Source organism: Anser brachyrhynchus (genome assembly GCF_964034855.1).
Source record: "Anser brachyrhynchus genome assembly, chromosome: 12".
NCBI lineage: Eukaryota > Metazoa > Chordata > Aves > Anseriformes > Anatidae > Anser > Anser brachyrhynchus.
Window position 1 is genome coordinate 22071846 of NC_137707.1, and position 21912 is coordinate 22093757.

The 21912-nt window shown below is 50.4% G+C and overlaps 2 protein-coding genes across 3 annotated transcripts in view; one reads left to right on the top strand and one right to left on the bottom strand.

Moving 5' to 3' along the window:
* Window positions 1–18913, bottom strand: LOC308176358 (uncharacterized protein; the record flags this gene model as incomplete). Its single annotated transcript, XM_080551982.1, has 3 exons — window positions 1–337; window positions 16787–17848; window positions 18890–18913. 2 exons carry the CDS (start codon window positions 18911–18913, stop codon window positions 16874–16876), a joined length of 999 nt encoding a protein of 332 aa, XP_080408108.1. The 3' UTR covers window positions 1–337; window positions 16787–16873.
* Window positions 11237–21912, top strand: part of LOC308176294 (uncharacterized protein) — a gene marked incomplete at its 5' end in the record, with an annotated part of 24085 nt that continues 13409 nt past the window's right edge. Inside the window, 3 exons of one of the 2 annotated variants that reach the window (XM_080551849.1) lie at window positions 11237–11299; window positions 11485–11623; window positions 12276–13816. In XM_080551849.1, coding sequence (XP_080407975.1) covers window positions 11237–11299; window positions 11485–11623; window positions 12276–13078 — 1005 coding nt within the window. In that variant the 3' untranslated portion in view covers window positions 13079–13816. Of the gene's footprint in view, window positions 11300–11484; window positions 11624–12275; window positions 13817–21912 lie in introns of those variants that run through there. The other variant, XM_080551850.1, reaches the window with a different exon arrangement.

Sequence of the window (21912 nt, forward strand, 5' to 3'; positions counted from 1 at the left end):
AAAGAGTGCCTTCTGGAACTGTGAAGCTCTGCATTGGTAACTCAGTGACTGGCTTGACCTACTGTCCAGCTCCAGAGGGAGGCAGACCCATGTTTTGAAATAAAAAAAAAAAAAATAAAAAAATTATGACACCGCTCTATGGCACCCAGAGGACCACCACTCTGTGTGGCAGTTAAAAGAATCTGATTTAGAGATGGAGAGCAGCAGAGGTAAAGCAGCTGGGAAGAGATAGGTATTGCAGTAGGTAGGCTGTGGTTATGAGGTGCCTCAGGGTGTGCTTTTCATCTTGTTTCTGCAGTTCCCTTGTGCAGTCTTGGAGAGGTGAGTTCCCCATGTCCTGGAGTGGTGCAAAAAGGTGAGAGAGTTAGTCACCTGGTCAGTTTCCTTCACCAAAGCTAAGGCAAGTCTTTCAAGAGAAAGCCCCGTTGCCTGTGCTGTGCTCTGCACGGTGTTGACCTAAGCCAGGCCAAAAACAGGGCTGCTGTTCCTCCTGCTCTTACTTCCTCTCATGTATGGCTCCTCCCCTTTCCCAGGTGATTGGGGTGGGGTGCTGGGCGGGGCCAAATGGTATATAAGCCCCAGGCATGCCATCAGAGAGCTTATTCTGCCTGGGCTGCTCTTAGGGGTAAGTGCTTTGTTTTTCCTTCTGTCAGTTGCAGGGTTCTTTAGGTGGGTCAGAGTCTCTGGATTTCTAGATTGTAAGTGCTTGGAATTCACTTGATAGAGGGCTATTTAGCAGAGGTTGCCGGCTTGCTCGTTTTTGGGACGGTGGGATACACTTCTGTTTTGGGGTTATATTTTAATCTCTAGATGTATCAAACCACTTGTGTAACTCTCCAGAGGACTAAAAAGAGCTTGATTACACGCTGCAAGAGGCTTGACTAGAGTCACAGTATTACCAAGAGACCGAGCAGGGTCATACCAGAGTTACCTTTTTCATCTGTAAAGGGTAAGTCTGTGATCGGTGCTGCCTGGGCCGTGTTTCCCGTGGCACTGCCCAGGCAAGAATCTCAGAGCTACCGAGCAGCTGAAGTAAAGGAGCTGGGAAGAGAGAGGTGTTGCATCAGGTGTGCTGTGGCTGTGAGGTGCCTTATGGTGTGCTTTTCTTTTGTCTCTGCAGGGGCTTTGTGCAATCTTGGACAGGGAAATCCTTATGTCACGGAGCAGTGAGGGAAGGTGAGAGTGTTGTGAGCCTGATCGTCCCTTAACTGAAGTGAAGGGATGTAGTGGGTTTACGTGGCAAGGTTATGGTAGTAGGGGGGCCATAGGGTTGGCTTTTGTGAGAAGAATCTAGAAGCTGCCCCATGTTAGTTAAGGGCCCTACTGCTGACCAGAGTGGAGCCAATAAGTGATGTTGTTTGTGCCTCTGTGAGAGCATATTTAAGACAGGAAAAAAAAACATGCTGCACCACACAGCAGCTGAAAGACTGAGAGGAGTGAGGAACAGCCTTGCAGGCGCCAAGGTCAGTGAAGGAGGGGGAGAAGTGCTCCAGGCACTGGAGCAGAAGTCCCATGCAGCCTGCGGCGAGGACCATGGTGAAGCAGGCTGCCCACTTGCAGCCCATGGAGTACCACGGTGGAGCAGAGTTCCACACTGCAGCCCGTGGAGGAGACCACGGTGGAGCAGGTGGACTTGCACTGATGGAGGCTGCAGCTTGTGGAAGACCCCTGCCGGAGCAGATTCTGGGGTGGACCTGTAGCCCGTGGAGAGGAGACCATGCAGGAGCAGGTGACCTGGCAGGAGCCCGTGGGGGACCCAGGTTGAAGCAGTTTGCTCCTGAGGGATGGACCTCGTGGTACAGACCTATATCTGGAGCAGTTTTTGAAGAGCTGCTGCCTGTGGGAAGCCCGTGCCAGATCAGTTCACCAAGGACTGCATCCTGTGGGAGGAACCCCACAGCACAGGGGATGAGAGTGACAGAGAAGGAGTGGCGGTGAAGAAGTGCTATAGACTGACCATTCCCCTGCACTGCTTGGGGGGAGAAGGTGGAAGAGGGTGGATGGGGGGGGGAAGGTGCTTGTGGTTTATTTCCTTTCTTTCTCATTTCTCTAGCTTGTTAGTAATAGGTAATAAATCTTACTATCTCCCTATGCTGAGTCTGTTTTGCCCGTCACGATAAATACTGTGTGATCTCCTCGTCCTTATCTCAGCTGTTGAGCCCTTTTCATATTTTCTCCCTGTTCCTCTTTGAGGAGGGGGAGTGAGAGAGCGGTTGTGGTGGAGCTCAGTTGCCCACCCCGGTAAAACCACCACAAGGGAAGATGTTCAGGTGTCTCCCTCTGAGGGTCTGAGGTGAGGCTGTTTGGGCCAAAGGAGCGGTGTGGCAGGTGGTTGCTTGCAAGCACAGTGGTCATTTTGTCCTTTTGTGTTGCCAGGTGGCATGGGTGATGCTGTCTACTCCTTTTGAGCTTGGATCTAATTTCCAGGTACAGAGGCAAGTGGACTGGTGTTTTAAAATGATAAAATGAAATACGGGGTCACTTGCATTGTTGAGGGATGGGTGCTAATGGTGGCAGCTGAACGTTTATCTTCTGTGTTTTTCTTTGTTCAGGCGGAAACGCAGTGTGCAATACAGGATGTCATGACCCGAGCTGCCTCTGGAGTGACTCTGGTGGGCGATGAAGAGATGTAGCAGTTGCTTTTGGGGTGCGGTTGTCACTGCAGTTTTTTTAACTACATCAAATAGAGTAAAATTCCAGTTTGTCTTTTAGAGGTGGTATAGGCGGCTTCAGAGAACGGGTGGAAGCATCTGCCATGTGGGGTAGGTAAGCAGCTGAGGTAAAGGAGGGGATGAGGGTAACTGTCCTGAGGGTGCTGTGGCTTTTGCTGCTGTGGTTGCTTTCTCTTCTGTTTATCAGGTGCCACAGGCAAGGTGGGCTGTGATAGTCTTTAGAATAGGAGCAAAGCAGGTCACTGGAATGCTGTTTGGTTCCTGAGAAGGGGGTTGTGGAGGGGAGAAGCCTTCAATATTCAAAGCTGAAGCAAAAGCATGGGCATTGCTGTTTCTAGAAACACCCCAGTTCTCTTGTCTGCACTCTGCATGGTGTTGAGCTAAAATCCAGATGGAAAAAAAAAAACCACAGCTGCTACTTGTCCTGCTCTACTTTGTTGGTTTTTGCCCCTCCCCTTTCCCAGGTGATTGGGTTTGGGTGCTGGGCGGGGCCAAATGGTATATGAGCCCCAGGTATGCCATTGGAGAGCTCTTTCTGCCTGGGCTGCTCTTAGGGGTAAGTGCTTTGTTTTTCCTTCTGTCAGTTGCAGGGTTCTTTAGGTGGGTCAGAGTCTCTGGATTTCTAGATTGTAAGTGCTTGGAATTCACTTGATAGAGGGCTATTTAGCAGAGGTTGCCGGCTCGCTCGTTTTTGGGACGGTGGGGTACACTTCTGTTTTGGGGTTATATTTTAATCTCTAGACGTATCAAACCACTTGTGTAACTCTCCAGAGGACTAAAAAGAGCTTGATTACACGCTGCAAGAGGCTTGACCAGAGTCGCAGTATTACCAAGAGACTGAGCCAGGGTCATACCAGAGTTACCTTTTTCATCTGTAAAGGGTAAGTCTGTGATTACCCCTGCTGGGGCTGTTGTGTGTGCATGGCTTTTTGGCATTTGTGGAGCTCAGTTGTTTTTGTTTGTATGTTCTTACTTGTTTTTTGAAGGGCAAATAGTGTGTATGCTGAGTGTGGTTGGCAAGAAGAGGTGGGGAGCTGTCTGGCTGGAGAGCTGTTCAGGACTGGTAGGTTTGTTTTCTAGGAGCGTGCGGCATCCTTCCTGAAGTGGGATGCGACTGATTGTTGGGCAGGAATGTTCCAGCTGTGGTGTGTCTTAAACAATGTAGCTTGTGTAGTGTGTGTTGTGTGGCCCAGGCAGAGTTCGCTGAGGTGCTGTGAGTGAAGAGTCTCAGTAAGAGCTGGTGAGCAGCTATAGTAAAGGAGCTGGGAAGAGAGAGGTATTGCAGCAGGTCCACTGTGGCTGTGAGGTGCCTCAGTATGGGTGACGCGTTCGGTGACAAACTGGAGCTGATTGATATGGTGATGCACTAAGGGTTAAGAAGAAGGTTACTCAGAGGCATAGAGTGGTAACCAGGCTAGAATAAGAGACAGTGGGAACCAGTAAGGCGGAGTTGTTAGGCTCGGATGGGTCTATAGCGGGCTATGCGTGATCAAAAGGAATGCACCAATCAGAAGCCTGTAACTGTGTTTGCCAGCAGTGCGTGTAGGAGCCCAGAAAAACTATGTAAGATATGTAAGATATGGCATCGGGACAATAAAGGGTCTCCATTTCTCAACTATCCTGGAGTCCGTGTCGTCATTCCCTTCAAATGGTGACCACGACATGATAAGGGGTGGAGCGATGCTGTACGGGCATCCGGAGGGAACCCAGCCGAATGAATCAAGCTTGCAGCTGGACTGCAGCTTCAACCCCGGGACATCGCCTGAAGGACAGGTGAGCGGCTGGGCATTCACGATGGGAGCCAATATCTCAGCAGAAGAGGCAATAGTAAAATTATTAACGCATTTATTAATGAAAAGGGGTGTAAAATATGACCCATTTAAGATAAAGCTACTGTCGAAGCTTTTGCAAAAACAAGGGGTCCCCTCGATGGTCTCAGCTGTGTTTGATGTAAAGACTTGGGAACAAGGGGGGAGAAAGTGTGGGAGGCAGCATCAAGTGGGGATACAAATGCTGCTGGGCTGCGGGCCCTCACCTTGCTCCTCCCTGCTGCCGGAGGGCAGCGCCATGGCGGCGGGCAGGGTCCGGCACCAGTGGCAGTCCCCGGAGCAAGGCAGGAGCTCACCGGAGAGGAAGAGCCATGGCTCGTCGGGCTGCAGAGCTGACAAGTTAAGACCACCTTCATCAAGCCCTTCCGGTATTATTTGCCGGACTTCCTCGTTGGACACACTTGCTGCTCCCTATCTTGCTGGACAGTGGCCTCGTGATAATCGTGGCCAAGCTGTTCCACGTATGAGAGACAAAGCCACTCAGGCTGAAAGTGCCTGGGCTGAATAATATTTAGAAAAGAAGAGAAGCTCACACAAACGTTCAGCATCGTGGGGCAATCAAATGGTTTTGCAAGATGTCTTTTGTATGAAAAGGTGTATTTTAGAACAAAGACTTTTGTGGTGTGTAGCAGATAGTGTTTAAAAGACACTTTTCTGGTGCCAATTCTCTCCCCCCTTTCCCCACACACACTTTTTTTAGTAGGGAAGTTTCTTTTTACTTGGCTGTTTTACAGCTACTGGGACCAAAGGATTGCTGAAGTATTTCAGCAGTCTCAAATTATGTGACCTTGCTGAACAGCCTCAGCCCTAAACAAAATAAGACAAGTTAACGTGTTTGAAAATTTTAAAACTGAAGAGTATCTAAAAAGCAGTGTTAGCATGTGGTGTACTTTTTTTGTTGATATCATAAATTTGTGCTTCAGGGAAGTCCCACGTAAATAACTGTCTTATAGCAATAAGCTTTACTGAGCAAGTAAGCATAAATCACACTGGCCCATGCAAGTCCTGCGTTCAGGGTGAATTGAGCCCCTCTTTAAAACATCATGCAAACGTTCAGCAATTGAAAAATGTACCAGGAGGTATTAAAATATTAGGTCTGTTGAACTAGTAAATGAGCAGAATTTGATTTGCTCTCTTTCTTCCCATTAAAATAGATAGATGTGTGCAGATGGGACTAGAGAGCTCTATTTTCAAGTAACAGCTCTGATTTACACTGAAGAAGTTGTTGAGGGGGAGAAGGTTTTAAAATTAGTGGGTTTGTGCATCAGATTTGCGTAATATGACCAGTTGATGGTTCTTCTCTAGGTTTTGCGGATATTAATTTGTTCTGAAACAGTTGCAGAGAAAGTTGAAGTCTAAGATGTACTGCTTTAGATAGGTTGTTTAAAACTGGTGTGACTGGATTCACAGAAGATGGGATCATTCAGGTGAAGGAAGGCTGTGATTCTGTTGATTGCTGTGGCAGCTCTACTTTAATGTGAATTCACACTACAGACTCAGAATTGAGTAAATACAACAGCTCTTGTTTTAAGACCAGCTTTTACATGTATGCACCCAAAAATTGGCCTTAAATTTCACATGTGCTGTCTTGTGCCATAGCAGAGCTGCAAGGTAAAGTATTTAAATCAATTTTAAAATCTCTTTGAGAGTGTGTAGAACTTTTTTTTTAAAAAAAAAAAAACCCTCTTATGTATGGAGTTGGAATATTTGGCTTTCTGGGGGGTTAATCTGTGCGTTGTTCAAGCACAGTCTTAATGAAAGAGTTCAAGTTCTTTTAGCACACTTTAAAACCTAACTATGCATAGACCTAGTCAGTTCCTTGATTAACTACTTTGGAGCTTAAAAAAAAAAAAAACCCTTAATGTGGTTCAGCTGTCATTTCCTTGTTTGATGCTGTAGTCCTGTAGCAACAAATTTAAGTACTTGAGAAAGTAAAAGATAATGATTATTTTGTTTATCGCGTTTGTTGCAGTTATAATAGTTACACCATGCCTGCTGCAAGGATTGCAGAAAATGATTGTTTGTGGCACACAATTTGGCTTGTAGAAACAAAGAAAGGGGGAATTATGGGTGACGTGTTCGGTGACAAACTGGAGCTGATTGATATGGTGATGCACTAAGGGTTAAGAAGAAGGTTACTCAGAGGCATAGAGTGGTAACCAGGCTAGAATAAGAGACAGTGGGAACCAATAAGGAGGAGTTGTTAGGCTCGGATGGGCCTATAGCGGGCTGTGCATGATCAAAAGGAATGCACCAATCAGAAGCCTGTAACTATGTTTGCCAGCCATATGCAGCGCGTGTTGGGGCCCAGAAAAACTATGTAAGATCTGGCATCGGGACAATAAAGGGTCTCCATTTCTCGACTGTCTTGGAGTCCGTGTTGTCATTCCCTTCACCTCAGGGTGTGCTTTTCTCTTGTCTCTGCAGGTGCCTAGTGCAGTCTTGGACAGGGAAATCCCCATGTCACGGAGCAGTGAGGGAAGGTGAGAGTGTTGTGAGCGAGGTCATCCCTTATCGGAAGCGAAGGGAAAGACGTTCGGGTGTTTCCCTCTGAGGGTCTGAGGTGAGGCTGTTTGGGCCAGAGGAGCGATGTGGCAGGTGGTTGCTTGCAAGCACAGTGGTCATTTTGTCCTTTTGTGTTGCCAGGTGGCATGGGTGATGCTGTCTACTCCTTTTGAGCTTGGATCTAATTTCCAGGTACAGAGGCAAGTGGACTGGTGTTTTAAAATGATAAAATGAAATACGGGGTCACTTGCATTGTTGAGGGATGGGTGCTAATGGTGGCAGCTGAACGTTTATCTTCTGTGTTTTTCTTTGTTCAGGCGGAAACGCAGTGTGCAATACAGGATGTCATGACCCGAGCTGCCTCTGGAGTGACTCTGGTGGGCGATGAAGAGATGTAGCAGTTGCTTTTGGGGTGCGGTTGTCACTGCAGTTTTTTTAACTACATCAAATAGAGTAAAATTCCAGTTTGTCTTTTAGAGGTGGTATAGGCGGCTTCAGAGAACGGGTGGAAGCATCTGCCATGTGGGGTAGGTAAGCAGCTGAGGTAAAGGAGGGGATGAGGGTAACTGTCCTGAGGGTGCAGTGGCTTTTGCTGCTGTGGTTGCTTTCTCTTCTGTTTATCAGGTGCCACAGGCAAGGTGGGCTGTGATAGTCTTTAGAATAGGAGCAAAGCAGGTCACTGGAATGCTGTTTGGTTCCTGAGAAGGGGGTTGTGGAGGGGAGAAGCCTTCAATATTCAAAGCTGAAGCAAAAGCATGGGCATTGCTGCTTCTAGAAACACCCCAGTTCTCTTGTCTGCACTCTGCATGGTGTTGAGCTAAAATCCAGATGGAAAAAAAAAAAACCACAGCTGCTACTTGTCCTGCTCTCTACTTGGTTGTTTTTTGCCCCTCCCCTTTCCCAGGTGATTGGGTTTGGGTGCTGGGCGGGGCCAAATGGTATATGAGCCCCAGGCAAGGCCTGAGGGGGAGCTCTTTCTGCCTGGGCTGCTCTTAGGGGTAAGTGCTTTGTTTTTCCTTCTGTCAGTTGCAGGGTTCTTTGGGTGGGTTGGAGTCTATGGACTGATGCGTACCGGTCTCTACTTGGAAATGCACATCTCTTTGAATCACAGAATCGTCTAGGTTGGAAGAGACCTCCAAGATCATCTAGTCCAACCTCTGTCCTAACACTAACAAGACCTCTACTAAACCATATCACTAAGGGCTACATCTAAATGTCTTTTAAAGATCTCCAGGGATGGTGACTCAACCACCTCCCTGGGCAGTCCATTCCAATGCCTAACAACCCTTTCAGTAGAGAAGTTCTTCCTAACATCCAACCTAAACCTCCCCTGGTGCAACTTTAGCCCATTCCCCCTCGTCCTGTCACCAGGCATGTGGGAGAATAGACCAACCCCCACCTCTCTACAGCCTCCTTTAAGGTACCTATAGAGAACAATAAGGTCACCCCTGAGCCTCCTCTTCTCCAGGCTGAACAAGCCCAGCTGCCTCAGCCGCTCCTCGTAAGACTTGTTCTCCAGACCCCTCAGCAGCTTCATTGCCCTTCTCTGGACTCTCTCGAGCACCTCCATGTCCTTCTTGTAGCGAGGGGCCCAAAACTGAACACAGTACTCGAGGTGCGGCCTCACCAGAGCCGAGTACAGGGGGACAATCACCTCCCTAGACCTGCTGGCCACACTGCTGCTTATACAGGCCAGGATGCTGTTGGCCTTCTTGGCCACCTGAGCACACTGCTGGCTCATATTCAGCTGACTATCAACCAGTACTCCCAGGTCCTTCTCAGCCAGGCAGCTTTCCAACCACTCATCTGCCAGCCTGTAGCCCTGCTTGGGGTTGTTATGCCCCAGATGCAGGACCTGGCACTTGGCCTTGTTGAACTTCATACAGTTGACCTCAGCCCATCGGTCCAGCCTATCCAGATCCTCCTGCAGAGCCTCCCTTCCCTCAAGCAGATTGACACACGCACCTAACTTGGTGTCATCTGCAAACTTACTGAGGGTGCACTCGATCCCCTCATCCAGGTCATCGATAAAGATATTAAAGAGGACTGGCCCCAGCGCTGAGCCGTGGGGGACTCCGCTAGTAACCGGCCTCCACCTGGATTTAGCTCCATTCACCATTACTCTTTGGGCCTGGCCATCCAGCCAGTTTTTAACCCAACAAAGCGTATGCCAGTCCAAGCCACGAGCAGCCATTTTCTTGAGGAGAACGCAGTGGGAAACAGTGTCAAAAGCCTTACTGAAGTCAAGGTAGATAACATCCACAGCCTTCCCCTCATCCACCAAGTGCGTCACTTGGTCATAGAAGGAGATCAGGTTCAGATTTTTCTTCCTATGCAAAAAGAAAGGTTTAAGCCAATGCCAGCTGAAAAAGATCAGTTACTTGCTTGGTCATATTGTCCTCCCAATATTCAAAGCTGAAGCAAAAGCCTGGGGATTGTTGCTTCTAGAAACACCCCAGTTCTCTTGTCTGCACTCTGTATGGTGTTGAGCTGAAAACCAGATGAAAATAAAGAAAAACACACCTGTTGCTTGTCCTGCTCTGTCTACTTTGTTGTTTTTTGCCCCTCCCCTTTCCCAGGTGATTGGGTTTGGGTGCTGGGCGGGGCCAAATGGTATATGAGCCCCAGGCAAGGCCTGAGGGGGAGCTCTTTCTGCCTGGGCTGCTCTTAGGGGTAAGTGCTTTGTTTTTCCTTCTGTCAGTTGCAGGGTTCTTTGGGTGGGTTGGAGTCTATGGACTGATGCGTTCCGGTCTCTACTTGGCAATGCACATCTCTTTGAGGTAAGGGCTAGAAGGATCTGTTAGAGGAAAGCAATCTATATAGTAGGAGTAGGTGCCCTTATTGCATGCAGCTCTTCTTCAGGTGAGTAATTGTTAGAGCGTGTTTACGGATAGGGTGGTAATGTTAGCTTGTGTGTTCTAGGTCCCTTAGGATTTTGACAGATTGACTGGGGCTTCCTGTGAGTCTTGGCCTGTATGTCAAATATTATCCAAGTTAGAGCTGTGGTGGTAAAGTGATGGAGCAGGGTTTAGGAGAACTGGATCCTGGAAGCTTCCTGTGCAAGCATGTATCTGAAAAAAGCAGCAGGATGCAGGTAAGGTGTAGTCTTTTCCAGGGTTGGGGGCAGTTTGTTATATTTCTGGAGCTTTTGCCTGTGGTTTGTCTGGCTGTGGAGTCTTTAGACCTTGCAGCCTTCCAGATGTTAAGTGCTTGGAATTCACGTCCTAGAGGTATGTTTTAGGAGGGGTTGCTGGCTAACTTGTGTTTGGGAAATCGTGGGGGACGGTTCCTTTTTTGGGGTTCTATTTTAATCTCTAGGTATATCAAGGCATTTGCGTAACTGTCGAGAGGATTCACAAAGAGCCTCAGTATGCATGGCAAGGGCCTTGACTGCATAAGGGCAGTATGAGGAAGAGACTGAGCAGGGTCACCTTCCTCATCTGTAGAGGATAAGTCTGTGATTACCCTTGCAGGGGCTGCTGTGCATTCCTGGCCTTTTGGCCTTTGTGGACCTGAGGGTGGTTTTTTTCTGGCTCTGGTCTCTGTGCTTGAGACCTCTGCAAGGAGCTGTACTGTTTGCGCGTCCATCATGGGCGTGGCCTTCTCTCTGTTTCTTGTAGGCCAGGTCATGGGCATGGACTAAGCTGGAAACTTGAAAGAGGCACAAGGGTGAGCGGATGGCAGTGTGGGCCCTGAGTTGGTGGGTGCATTGTGTTAGTCTGTTTGGCCTGTCGGGCAGGCTTTGCAAGCACTTGTGACAGCATTGTGCATCTCCTGCCATGTTCCTGAGGGGCGTCAGCGGGTCCAGTTCCTGAAATGCTGAGCCATCAGCATAGCCTTTTGGTTTTCAGATAGCCTACTCGAGTGTGTGATTTTTCCTGTGAGTGATGTTATTTCATGGAATTGGTTTTTCTTTTTTAGTGTGTCATCTGTGGTGCTCGTAGATTTTTCTTCCTATGCAGAAAGAAAGCTTTAATGCCAGCTGAAGAAGATCAGTTACTTGCTTGGTTGTATGGTCCTCTCAATATTCAAAGCTGAAGCAAAAGCCTGGGGATTGTTGCTTCTAGAAACACCCCAGTTCTCTTGTCTGCACTCTGCATGGAGTTGAGCTAAAAACCATATGGGAAAAAAAAAAACCCACACCTGTTGCTTGTCCTGCTCTGTCTACTTTGCTGGTTTTTGCCCCTCCCCTTTCCCAGGTGATTGGGTTTGGGTGCTGGGCGGGGCCAAATGATATATGAGCCCCAGGCAAGGCCTGAGGGGGAGCTCTTTCTGCCTGGGCTGCTCTTAGGGGTAAGTGCTTTGTTTTTCCTTCTGTCAGTTGCAGGGTGCTTTAGGTGGGTCAGAGTCTCTGGATTTCTAGATTGTAAGTGCTTGGAATTCACTTGATAGTGGGCTATTTAGCAGAGGTTACCGGCTCGCTCGTTTTTGGGACGGTGGGCTACACTTCTCTTTTGGTCTTATATTTTAATCTCTAGATGTATCAAACCACTTGTGTAACTCTCCAGAGGACTAAAAAGAGCTTGATTACACACTGCAAGACGCTTGACCACAGGCGCAGTATTACCAAGAGACTGAGCAGGGTCATACCAGAGTTACCTTTTTCATCTGTAAAGGGTAAGTCTGTGATTACCCCTGATTGGCTGTTGTGTATGCATGGCTTTTTGGCATTTGTGGAGCTCAGTTGTTTTTGTTTGTATGTTCTTACTTTTTTTTTGAAGGGCAAATAGTGTGTATGCTGAGTGTGATTGGCAAGAGGAGGTGGGGAGTTGTCTGGCAGGGGAGCTGTTCAGGACTGGTAGGTTTGTTTTCTAGGAGCATGCGGCATCCTTCCTGAAGTGGGATGCGACTGATTGTTGGGCAGGAATGTTCCAGCTGTGGTGTGTCTTAAACAATGTAGCTTGTGTAGTGTGTGTTGTGTGGCCCAGGCAGAGTTCGCTGGGGTGCTGTGAGTGAAGAATCTCACTTAGAGCTGGTGAGCAGCTATAGTAAAGGAGCTGGGAAGAGAGAGGTATTGCAGCAGGTCCACTGTGGCTGTGAGGTGCCTCAGTATGGGTGACGCGTTCGGTGACAAACTGGAGCTGATTGATATGGAGGTGCACTAAGGGTTAAGAAGAAGGTTACTCAGAGGCATAGAGTGGTAACCAGGCTAGAATAAGAGACAGTGGGAACCAGTAAGGCGGAGTTGTTAGGCTCGGATGGGTCTATAGCGGGCTATGCGTGATCAAAAGGAATGCACCAATCAGAAGCCTGTAACTGTGTTTGCCAGCAGTGCGTGTAGGAGCCCAGAAAAACTATGTAAGATATGTAAGATATGGCATCGGGACAATAAAGGGTCTCCATTTCTCAACTATCCTGGAGTCCGTGTCGTCATTCCCTTCAAATGGTGACCACGACATGATAAGGGGTGGAGCGATGCTGTACGGGCATCCGGAGGGAACCCAGCCGAATGAATCAAGCTTGCAGCTGGACTGCAGCTTCAACCCCGGGACATCGCCTGAAGGACAGGTGAGCGGCTGGGCATTCACGATGGGAGCCAATATCTCAGCAGAAGAGGCAATAGTAAAATTATTAACGCATTTATTAATGAAACGGGGTGTAAAATATGACCCATTTAAGATAAAGCTACTGTCGAAGTTTTTGCAAAAACAAGGGGTCCCCTCGATGGTCTCAGCTGTGTTTGATGTAAAGACTTGGGAACAAGGGGGGAGAAAGTGTGGGAGGCAGCATCAAGTGGGGATACAAATGCTGCTGGGCTGCGGGCCCTCACCTTGCTCCTCCCTGCTGCCGGAGGGCAGCGCCATGGCGGCGGGCAGGGTCCGGCACCAGTGGCAGTCCCCGGAGCAAGGCAGGAGCTCACCGGAGAGGAAGAGCCATGGCTCGTCGGGCTGCAGAGCTGACAAGTTAAGACCACCTTCATCAAGCCCTTCCGGTATTATTTGCCGGACTTCCTCGTTGGACACACTTGCTGCTCCCTATCTTGCTGGACAGTGGCCTCGTGATAATCGTGGCCAAGCTGTTCCACGTATGAGAGACAAAGCCACTCAGGCTGAAAGTGCCTGGGCTGAATAATATTTAGAAAAGAAGAGAAGCTCACACAAACGTTCAGCATCGTGGGGCAATCAAATGGTTTTGCAAGATGTCTTTTGTATGAAAAGGTGTATTTTAGAACAAAGACTTTTGTGGTGTGTAGCAGATAGTGTTTAAAAGACACTTTTCTGGTGCCAATTCTCTCCCCCCTTTCCCCACACACACTTTTTTTAGTAGGGAAGTTTCTTTTTACTTGGCTGTTTTACAGCTACTGGGACCAAAGGATTGCTGAAGTATTTCAGCAGTCTCAAATTATGTGACCTTGCTGAACAGCCTCAGCCCTAAACAAAATAAGACAAGTTAACGTGTTTGAAAATTTTAAAACTGAAGAGTATCTAAAAAGCAGTGTTAGCATGTGGTGTACTTTTTTTGTTGATATCATAAATTTGTGCTTCAGGGAAGTCCCACTGTCTTATAGCAATAAACTTTACTGAGCAAGTAAGCGTAAATCACACTGGCCCATGCAAGTCCTGCGTTCAGGGTGAATTGAGCCCCTCTTTAAAACATTATGCGAAAGTTCAGCAATTGAAAAAATGTACCAGGAGGTATTAAAATATTAGGTCTGTTAAACTAGTAAATGAGCAGAATTTGATTTGCTCTCTTTCTTCCCATTAAAATAGATAGATGTGTGCAGATGGGACTAGAGAGCTCTGTTTTCAAGTAACAGCTCTGATTTACACTGAAGAAGTTGTTGAGGGGGAGAAGGTTTTAAAATTAGTGGGTTTGTGCATCAGATTTGCGTAATATGACCAGTTGATGGTTCTTCTCTAGGTTTTGCGGATATTAATTTGTTCTGAAACAGTTGCAGAGAAAGTTGAAGTCTAAGATGTACTGCTTTAGATAGGTTGTTTAAAACTGGTGTGACTGGATTCACAGAAGATGGGATCATTCAGGTGAAGGAAGGCTGTGATTCTGTTGATTGCTGTGGCAGCTCTACTTTAATGTGAATTCACACTACAGACTCAGAATTGAGTAAATACAACAGCTCTTGTTTTAAGACCAGCTTTTACATGTATGCACCCAAAAATTGGCCTTAAATTTCACATGTGCTGTCTTGTGCCATAGCAGAGCTGCAAGGTAAAGTATTTAAATCAATTTTAAAATCTCTTTGAGAGTGTGTAGAACTTTTTTTTTAAAAAAAAAAACCCTCTTATGTATGGAGTTGGAATATTTGGCTTTCTGGGGGGTTAATCTGTGCGTTGTTCAAGCACAGTCTTAATGAAAGAGTTCAAGTTCTTTTAGCACACTTTAAAACCTAACTATGCATAGACCTAGTCAGTTCCTTGATTAACTACTTTGGAGCTTAAAAAAAAAACCCTTAATGTGGTTCAGCTGTCGTTTCCTTGCTTGATGCTGTAGTCCTGTAGCAACAAATTTAAGTACTTGAGAAAGTAAAAGATAATGATTATTTTGTTTATCGCGTTTGTTGCAGTTATAATAGTTACACCATGCCTGCTGCAAGGATTGCAGAAAATGATTAATTGTTCGTGGCACACAATTTGGCTTGTAGAAACAAAGGAAGGGGGAATTATGGGTGATGCGTTTGGTGACAAACTGGAGCTGACTGATATGGAGGTGCACTAAGGGTTAAGAAGAAGGTTACTCAGAGGCATAGAGTGGTAACCAGGCTAGAATAAGAGACAGTGGGAACCAGTAAGGCGGAGTTGTTAGGCTCGGACTGGCCTATAGCGGGCTATGCATGATCAAAAGGAATGCACCAATCAGAAGCCTGTAACTATGTTTGCCAGCCATGTGCAGGGCGTGTAGGGGCCCAGAAAAACTATAAGATCTGGCATCTAGTATCCTAGTATCTAGGACCAAGTGTGTCCTGCCAGAATACACCAATTTTGCCTCTTCTGATGGGGTAAATTCATGTCTGCAATATAAACATTAATTGGTATTACTGCAGGGATGAATTTGGCTGCTTAGTACAGGAACAAGCCTGTTCATCTGGATAGATGTGCTTCCTTGAACATTGGCCAATGCCTAATGTCTGAAAGGCAAAAGAAAGTTTTCCTGGCGAACTTGTTTAACAATATAGTAGGTCCATGGGGAAAAAGAACGCATTTTCCTATGCCCATTAGTATTACTGATGACTTATTCCGATGCAGAATGGAAGTGTAAATGTTTCAAAGGAAAATACAAGGTGAAAGCTTCTGTTCTGAGTTAAACTGTCTGAGAGAACAACTGGGAAGAACTGGAGGCAGCAATCAGAGGCAACAGTGAGAGTCTGGGCCCCTATAACCTATATTTGGTTCCTTTGGGAAACAAAATACAGCCATAAATGTCCTCTAGGGCTTCCTGTGCACCCACAGCATTTCCTGTGTAGAAAGGTAGTTTGTCCTTAACGCATGGCAAACTCTTGGGCTGAGTTCATGAGACCTAAAGACTGCTTCTTAGAAACTGCTTCTCAGTGTTTCATGTAAGTTCATACATAATAGCTAGTTTAAACTAGAATTTCAAGGGTTCACAGTACTTCATCATATATCATTTTTCTGTGAATTTTATTTTTATACATACCTGGTCAAAGAATATTCACAAAATACTGTATTCAGAGATTAATGGCAAAATATAGTGAAATCAGTGAATAATTTTAAGTGGAAAACTGCAATTATAGTCATACATTCTGTAGTTTTGCACAGGGTAAAGCATGAGGATACTGTTGAAAACCTTATACAGTAACAGCAGCAGGTGACACACACTCTCAGAGGTGCCAGAGCACATCCGGAGTGGGGAAGGGGAATATTAAACCACAGAATACAGCTGTCTCAGGAAATCACGCAGCAGATACAGGAGTTCATTTCCCAAAAGAGGGAAATAATATGATTAGAAATTTTCGAGATCTCTAATTTTCCAGTTTTTGAAAAATCAAGCTATTCTGCTAAGATGTTGTCTTTTGTCTCCAAGACTGTGCCCTCACCAAATGAAAATTGAAACCTAAAAACTTCTAGGGAAGGGCAGAGGAAACAATGAATGCATTATCATCATCCGTTTATTTTGTGGCATCTATAGAATCTAAACATCAGCTCAGCTGCTGAAGATAGTTTCCTACACTAGAGCACCTGGGGGTCCCAAATTCTGCTGCCAGGGGTTGTCCTCCGGGGCACCTAGGGGGTCCTAAATACTGTTGCTGGGGATTGTCCTCCACGTCTCCGGGGGGGAGGGGGGGGGGTCACAAAGCGGGCCACCAGGAGGTTGTCCGCCGCAGCAAGCGGTTCATGCTGTAGGTGTCAGAGTGTGAGCACTGGGGCACCTGGGTGTCAAAAATACTATCAGCAGGGATTTTCCTCCTGGGTAGCTGGGGGTCCCAAATACTGTCATGGGGTGTTGTCCTCTGGGGCACCTGAGGGTACAAAATACTGTTGCCGGGGGTTGTCCTCCGGGGCACCTCAGGGGTCCCAAATACTGTTGCCGGGGGTTGTGCTCCGGGGCACCTGGGGGGTCCCGAATACTGTCAGCGTGGATTGTCCTCTGGGGCACCTGGGGGGTCCCAAATACTGTCACAGGGGGTTTTCCTCCGGGGCACATTGGGATCCCAAAGGGGGGGGGGTCACCAGGGGTTTGTCTGCCGTAGCTTGCAGTTCATGCCGAAGGTAGCAAGGACTGTCCTCCGGGGCACCTGAGGGTGCAAAATACTGTCACAGGGGGTTGTCCTCCGGGGCACCTGGGGGGGGTCCCAAATACTGTCACCTGTGGTTGTCCTCCAAGGTACATCGAGTTCCAAATACCGTCGCCGAGGCTTTTCCTCCGGAGCACATTGGGATCCTAAAGGGGGGGTCACCAGGGGTTTGCCTGCTGTAGCTCGCGGTTCACGCCGAAGGTCAGCGGGGACTGTCCTCCGGGGCACCTGAGGGTTCCAAATTCTGTCACCGGGGGTTGTTCTCCGGGGCACCTGAGGGTGCAAAATACTGTCACAGGGGATGTTCCTCCGGGTCTCCTGGGGGTCCCAGAATGTGAAAGCGGGCGATGTGTACTTGGACACCTGGGGGTCCCAAATACTGTCAGCGCGGATTGTCCTCCGGGGTACGTGAGGGTCCCAGATACTGTCACCGGGGATTGTCCTCCGGGGCACCAAATACTGTCACCCGGGATTGTCCTCAGGGGTACCTTGGGTGTCCCAAATACTGTCCCCAGGGGTTGTCCTCCGGGGCACCTGAGGGTCCCAGATACTGTAAACGGGGATTGTCCTCCGGTGCACCTAGGGGTCCCAAATACTGTTGCCGGGGGTTGTTCTCCGGGGCACCTGGGGGGGTCCCAAATACTGTCACCTGTGGTTGTCCACCGATGTACATCGAGTCCCAAATACCGTCGCCGAGGTTTTTCCTCCGGAGCACATTGGGATCCCAAAGGGGGGGGGGGGCTCACCAGGCGTTTGCCCGCTGTAGCTCGCGGTTCATGCCGAAGGTCAGCGGGGACTGTCCTCCGGGGCACCTGAGGGTCCCAAATACTGTCCCCAGGGGTTGTCCTCCGGGGCACCTGAGGGTCCCAGATACTGTAAACGGGGATTGTCCTCCAGGGCACCTGGGGGTCCCAAATACAGTCGACGGGAGTTGTTCTCTGGGGCACCTGAGGGTGCAAAATACTGTCACGGGGGGTTTTCCTCCGGGTCTCCTGGGGGTCCCAGAATGTGAAAGCGGGCGATGTGTACTTGGACACCTGGGGGTCCCAAATACTGTCAGCACGGATTGTCCTCCGGGGTACGTGAGGGTTCCAGATAATGTCACCGGGGATTGTCCTCCGGGGCACCAAATACTGTCACCCGGGATTGTCCTCAGGGGTACCTTGGGTGTCCCAAATACTGTCCCCAGGGGTTGTCCTCCGGGGCACCTGAGGGTCCCAGATACTGTAAACGGGGATCGTCCTCCGGTGCACCTAGGGGTCCCAAATACTGTCGCCGGGGATTGTGCTCCGGGGCACCTGGGGGTCCCAAATACTGTCAGCGTGGATTGTCCTCCGGGGTACCTGAGGGTCCCAGATCCTGTCACCCGGGATTGTCCTCAGGGGTACCTTGGGTGTCCCAAATACTGTCCCCAGGGGTTGTCCTCCGGGGCACCTGAGGATCCCAGATACTGTAAACGGGTATCGTCCTCCGGGGCACCTAGCGGTCCCAAATACTGTCGTCGGGGGTTGTGCTCCGGAGCACCTGGGGGTCCCAAATACTGTCAGCGTGGATTGTCCTCCGGGGCACCTGGGGGGGTCCCAAATACTGTCACCTGGGTTTTTCCTCCGGAGCACATTGGGATCCCAAAGGGGGGGGTCACCAGGGGTTTGTCCGCCGTAACTCGCGGTTCACGCCGAAGGTCAGCGGGGACTGTCCTCCGGGGCACCTGAGGGTCCCAGATACTGTAAACGGGGATTGTCCTCCGGGGCACCTGGGGGTCCCAAATACATTCGACCGGAGTTGTTCTCCGGGGCACCTAAGGGTGCAAAATACTGTCACGGGGGATGTTCCTCCGGGTCTCCTGGGGGTCCCAGAATGTGAAAGCGGGCGATGTGTACTTGGACACCTGGGGGTCCCAAATACTGTCAGCGCGGATTGTCCTCCGGGGTACCTGAGGGTCCCAGATACTGTCACCGGGGATTGTCCTCCGGGGCACCAAATACTGTCACCCGGGATTGTCCTCAGGGGTACCTTGGGTGTCCCAAATACTGTCCCCAGGGGTTGTCCTCCGGGGCACCTGAGGGTCCCAGATACTGTAAACGGGGATTGTCCTCCGGTGCACGTAGCGGTCCCAAATACTGTTGCCGGGGGTTGTTCTCCGGGGCACCTGGGGGGGTCCCAAATACTGTCACCTGTGGTTGTCCACCGATGTACATCGAGTCCCAAATACCATCGCCGAGGTTTTTCCTCCGGAGCACATTGGGATCCCAAAGGGGGGGGGGGGGGGGGCTCACCAGGCGTTTGCCCGCCGTAGCTCGCGGTTCATGCCGAAGGTCAGCGGGGACTGTCCTCCGGGGCACCTGAGGGTCCCAAATACTGTCCCCAGGGGTTGTCCTCCGGGGCACCTGAGGGTCCCAGATACTGTAAACGGGGATTGTCCTCCAGGGCACCTGGGGGTCCCAAATACAGTCGACGGGAGTTGTTCTCCGGGGCACCTGAGGGTGCAAAATACTGTCACGGGGGGTTTCCTCCGGGTCTCCTGGGGGTCCCAGAATGTGAAAGCGGGCGATGTGTACTTGGACACCTGGGGGTCCCAAATACTGTCAGCACGGATTGTCCTCCGGGGTACGTGAGGGTTCCAGATAATGTCACCGGGGATTGTCCTCCGGGGCACCAAATACTGTCACCCGGGATTGTCCTCAGGGGTACCTTGGGTGTCCCAAATACTGTCCCCAGGGGTTGTCCTCCGGGGCACCTGAGGGTCCCAGATACTGTAAACGGGGATTGTCCTCCGGGGCACCTAGCGGTCCCAAATACTGTCGCCGGGGATTGTGCTCCGGGGCACCTGGGGGTCCCAAATACTGTCGCCGGGGGTTTTCATCCGGGGCACCTGGGGGTCCCAAATACTGTCAGCGTGGATTGTCCTCCGGGGTACCTGAGGGTCCCAGATCCTGTCACCCGGGATTGTCCTCAGGGGTACCTTGGGTGTCCCAAATACTGTCCTCGGGGGTTGTTCTCCTGGGCACCTGGGGGGGGTCCCAAATAGGGAACCCAAAAGGGGCCGCCTTTGGAACCCCCAGGAGACCCGGAGGACAATCCCCGCTGACAGTATTTGGGACTACAGTTGATCCGGAGGACATCTTTTGGTGACAGTATTTGGGCCACGAGGTGTCCCAGTACACATCGGCCACATTCACAATTTGGGACTCCAGGTGCCCCGGAGGACAACCCCCGGCGACAGTATTTGGGAGCCCCCCCCAGGTACCCCGGAGGATAAGAACCGGTGGAAGTATTTTGGACCCTCAGGTGCCCGGGAGGACAAACCCAGGCGACGGTATTTGGGACCCCCAGGTACCCCGGAGGACAACCCCCGGTGACAGTATTTGGTACCCCGAGGTGCCCCAGTGCCCTCCCCCTGAGATTTCCGCCGTGCATCACCGAACAGCCTTCTGGTGGCCGCCTTTGGGACTCTCAGGAGGCCCGGAGGACAATCCCCGCTGCCATTCTTTTGTAACCCCAGGTGCCCCCGAGGACATCTTTTGGTGACAGTATTTGGGCCACCAGGTGTCCCAGTACACATCGGCCACTTTCACAATTTGGGACTCCAGGTGCCCCAGAAAAAATCTCCCCGTGACAGTATTTTCGACACCCAGGTGGCCCAGTGTTCACCCCCTGAGGCCTCCGGCTTAACAGCGTGCACCACCGGACAACCTCCTGGTGATCCCTTTGGGAACCCCCCCCCCAGGTTCCCCGGAGAACAACCCCCGGTGACAGAATTTGCAACACCCAGTTGCCCCAGTGCTCACCCCCTGAGACCTCCGGTTTGAACAGCATGCACCACCGGACAACCTCCTGGTGACCCCCCCTTTGGGATCGCAAGGTTCCTCGGAGGACAATCCCTGGTGACGGTATTTGGGACCCCGAGGTGCCCCGGAGGACTAAGCCCCGTGACATAATTTGGGACCCCCCAGGTACCCCGGAGGACAACCCCCGGTGACAGTATTTGGGAGCCCCCCCAGGTACCCCGGAGGACAATCCCCGCTGACAGTCTTTTGTAACCCCAGGTGCCCCGGAGGACATCCTCTGGTGACAGTATTGGACCCCCTGGTGTCCCAGTGCACATCGCCCACTTTCACAATCTGGGACTCCAGGTGTCCTGGAGGACTACCAGCGGTGGAATTATTTTGGACCCTCAGGTGCCCGGGAGGACAAACCCAGGCGACGGTATTTGGGACCCCCAGGTACACGGAGGACAACCCCCGGTGACAGTATTTGGTACCCCGAGGTGCCCCAGTGCCCTCCCCCTGAGATTTCCGCCGTGCATCACCGAACAGCCTTCTGGTGGCCGCCTTTGGGACCCTCAGGAGACGTGGAGGGCAACCCCAGGCGACAGTATTTGGGACTCCAGTTGCCCCGGAGGACATCTTTTGGTGACAGTATTTCGGCCACGAGGTGTCCCAGTACACATCGGCCACTTTCACAATTTGGGACTCCAGGTGCCCCAGAAAAAATCTCCCCGTGACAGTATTTTCGACACCCAGGTGGCCCAGTGTTCACCCCCTGAGGCCTCCGGCTTAACAGCGTGCACCACCGGACAACCTCCTGGTGATCCCTTTGGGAACCCCCCCCCCAGGTTCCCCGGAGAACAACCCCCGGTGACAGAATTTGCAACACCCAGTTGCCCCAGTGCTCACCCCCTGAGACCTCCGGCTTGAACTGCGTGCACCACCGGACAACCTCCTGGTGACACCATTTTGGGACCCCCAGGAGACCCGGAGGGCAACCCCCGGTGACGGTTTTTGGTACCCCGAGGTGCCCCAGTGCACATCCCGTGAGACCTCCGCCGTGCACCACCGGACAACCTTCTGGTGGCCGCCTTTGGAACCCCCAGGAGACCCGGAGGACAATCCCCGCTGACAGTATTTGGGACTCCAGTTGCCCCGGAGGACATCTTTTGGTGACAGTATTTGGGCCACGAGGTGTCCCAGTACACATCGCCCACTTTCACAATCTGGGACTCCAGGTGTCCCGGAGGACAACCAGCGGTGGAATTATTTTGGACCCTCAGGTGCCCGGGAGGACAAACCCAGGCGACGGTATTTGGGACCCCCAGGTACCCCAGAGGACAACCCCCGGTGACAGTATTTGGTACCCCGAGGTGCCCCAGTGCCCTCCCCCTGAGATTTCCGCCGTGCATCACCGAACAGCCTTCTGG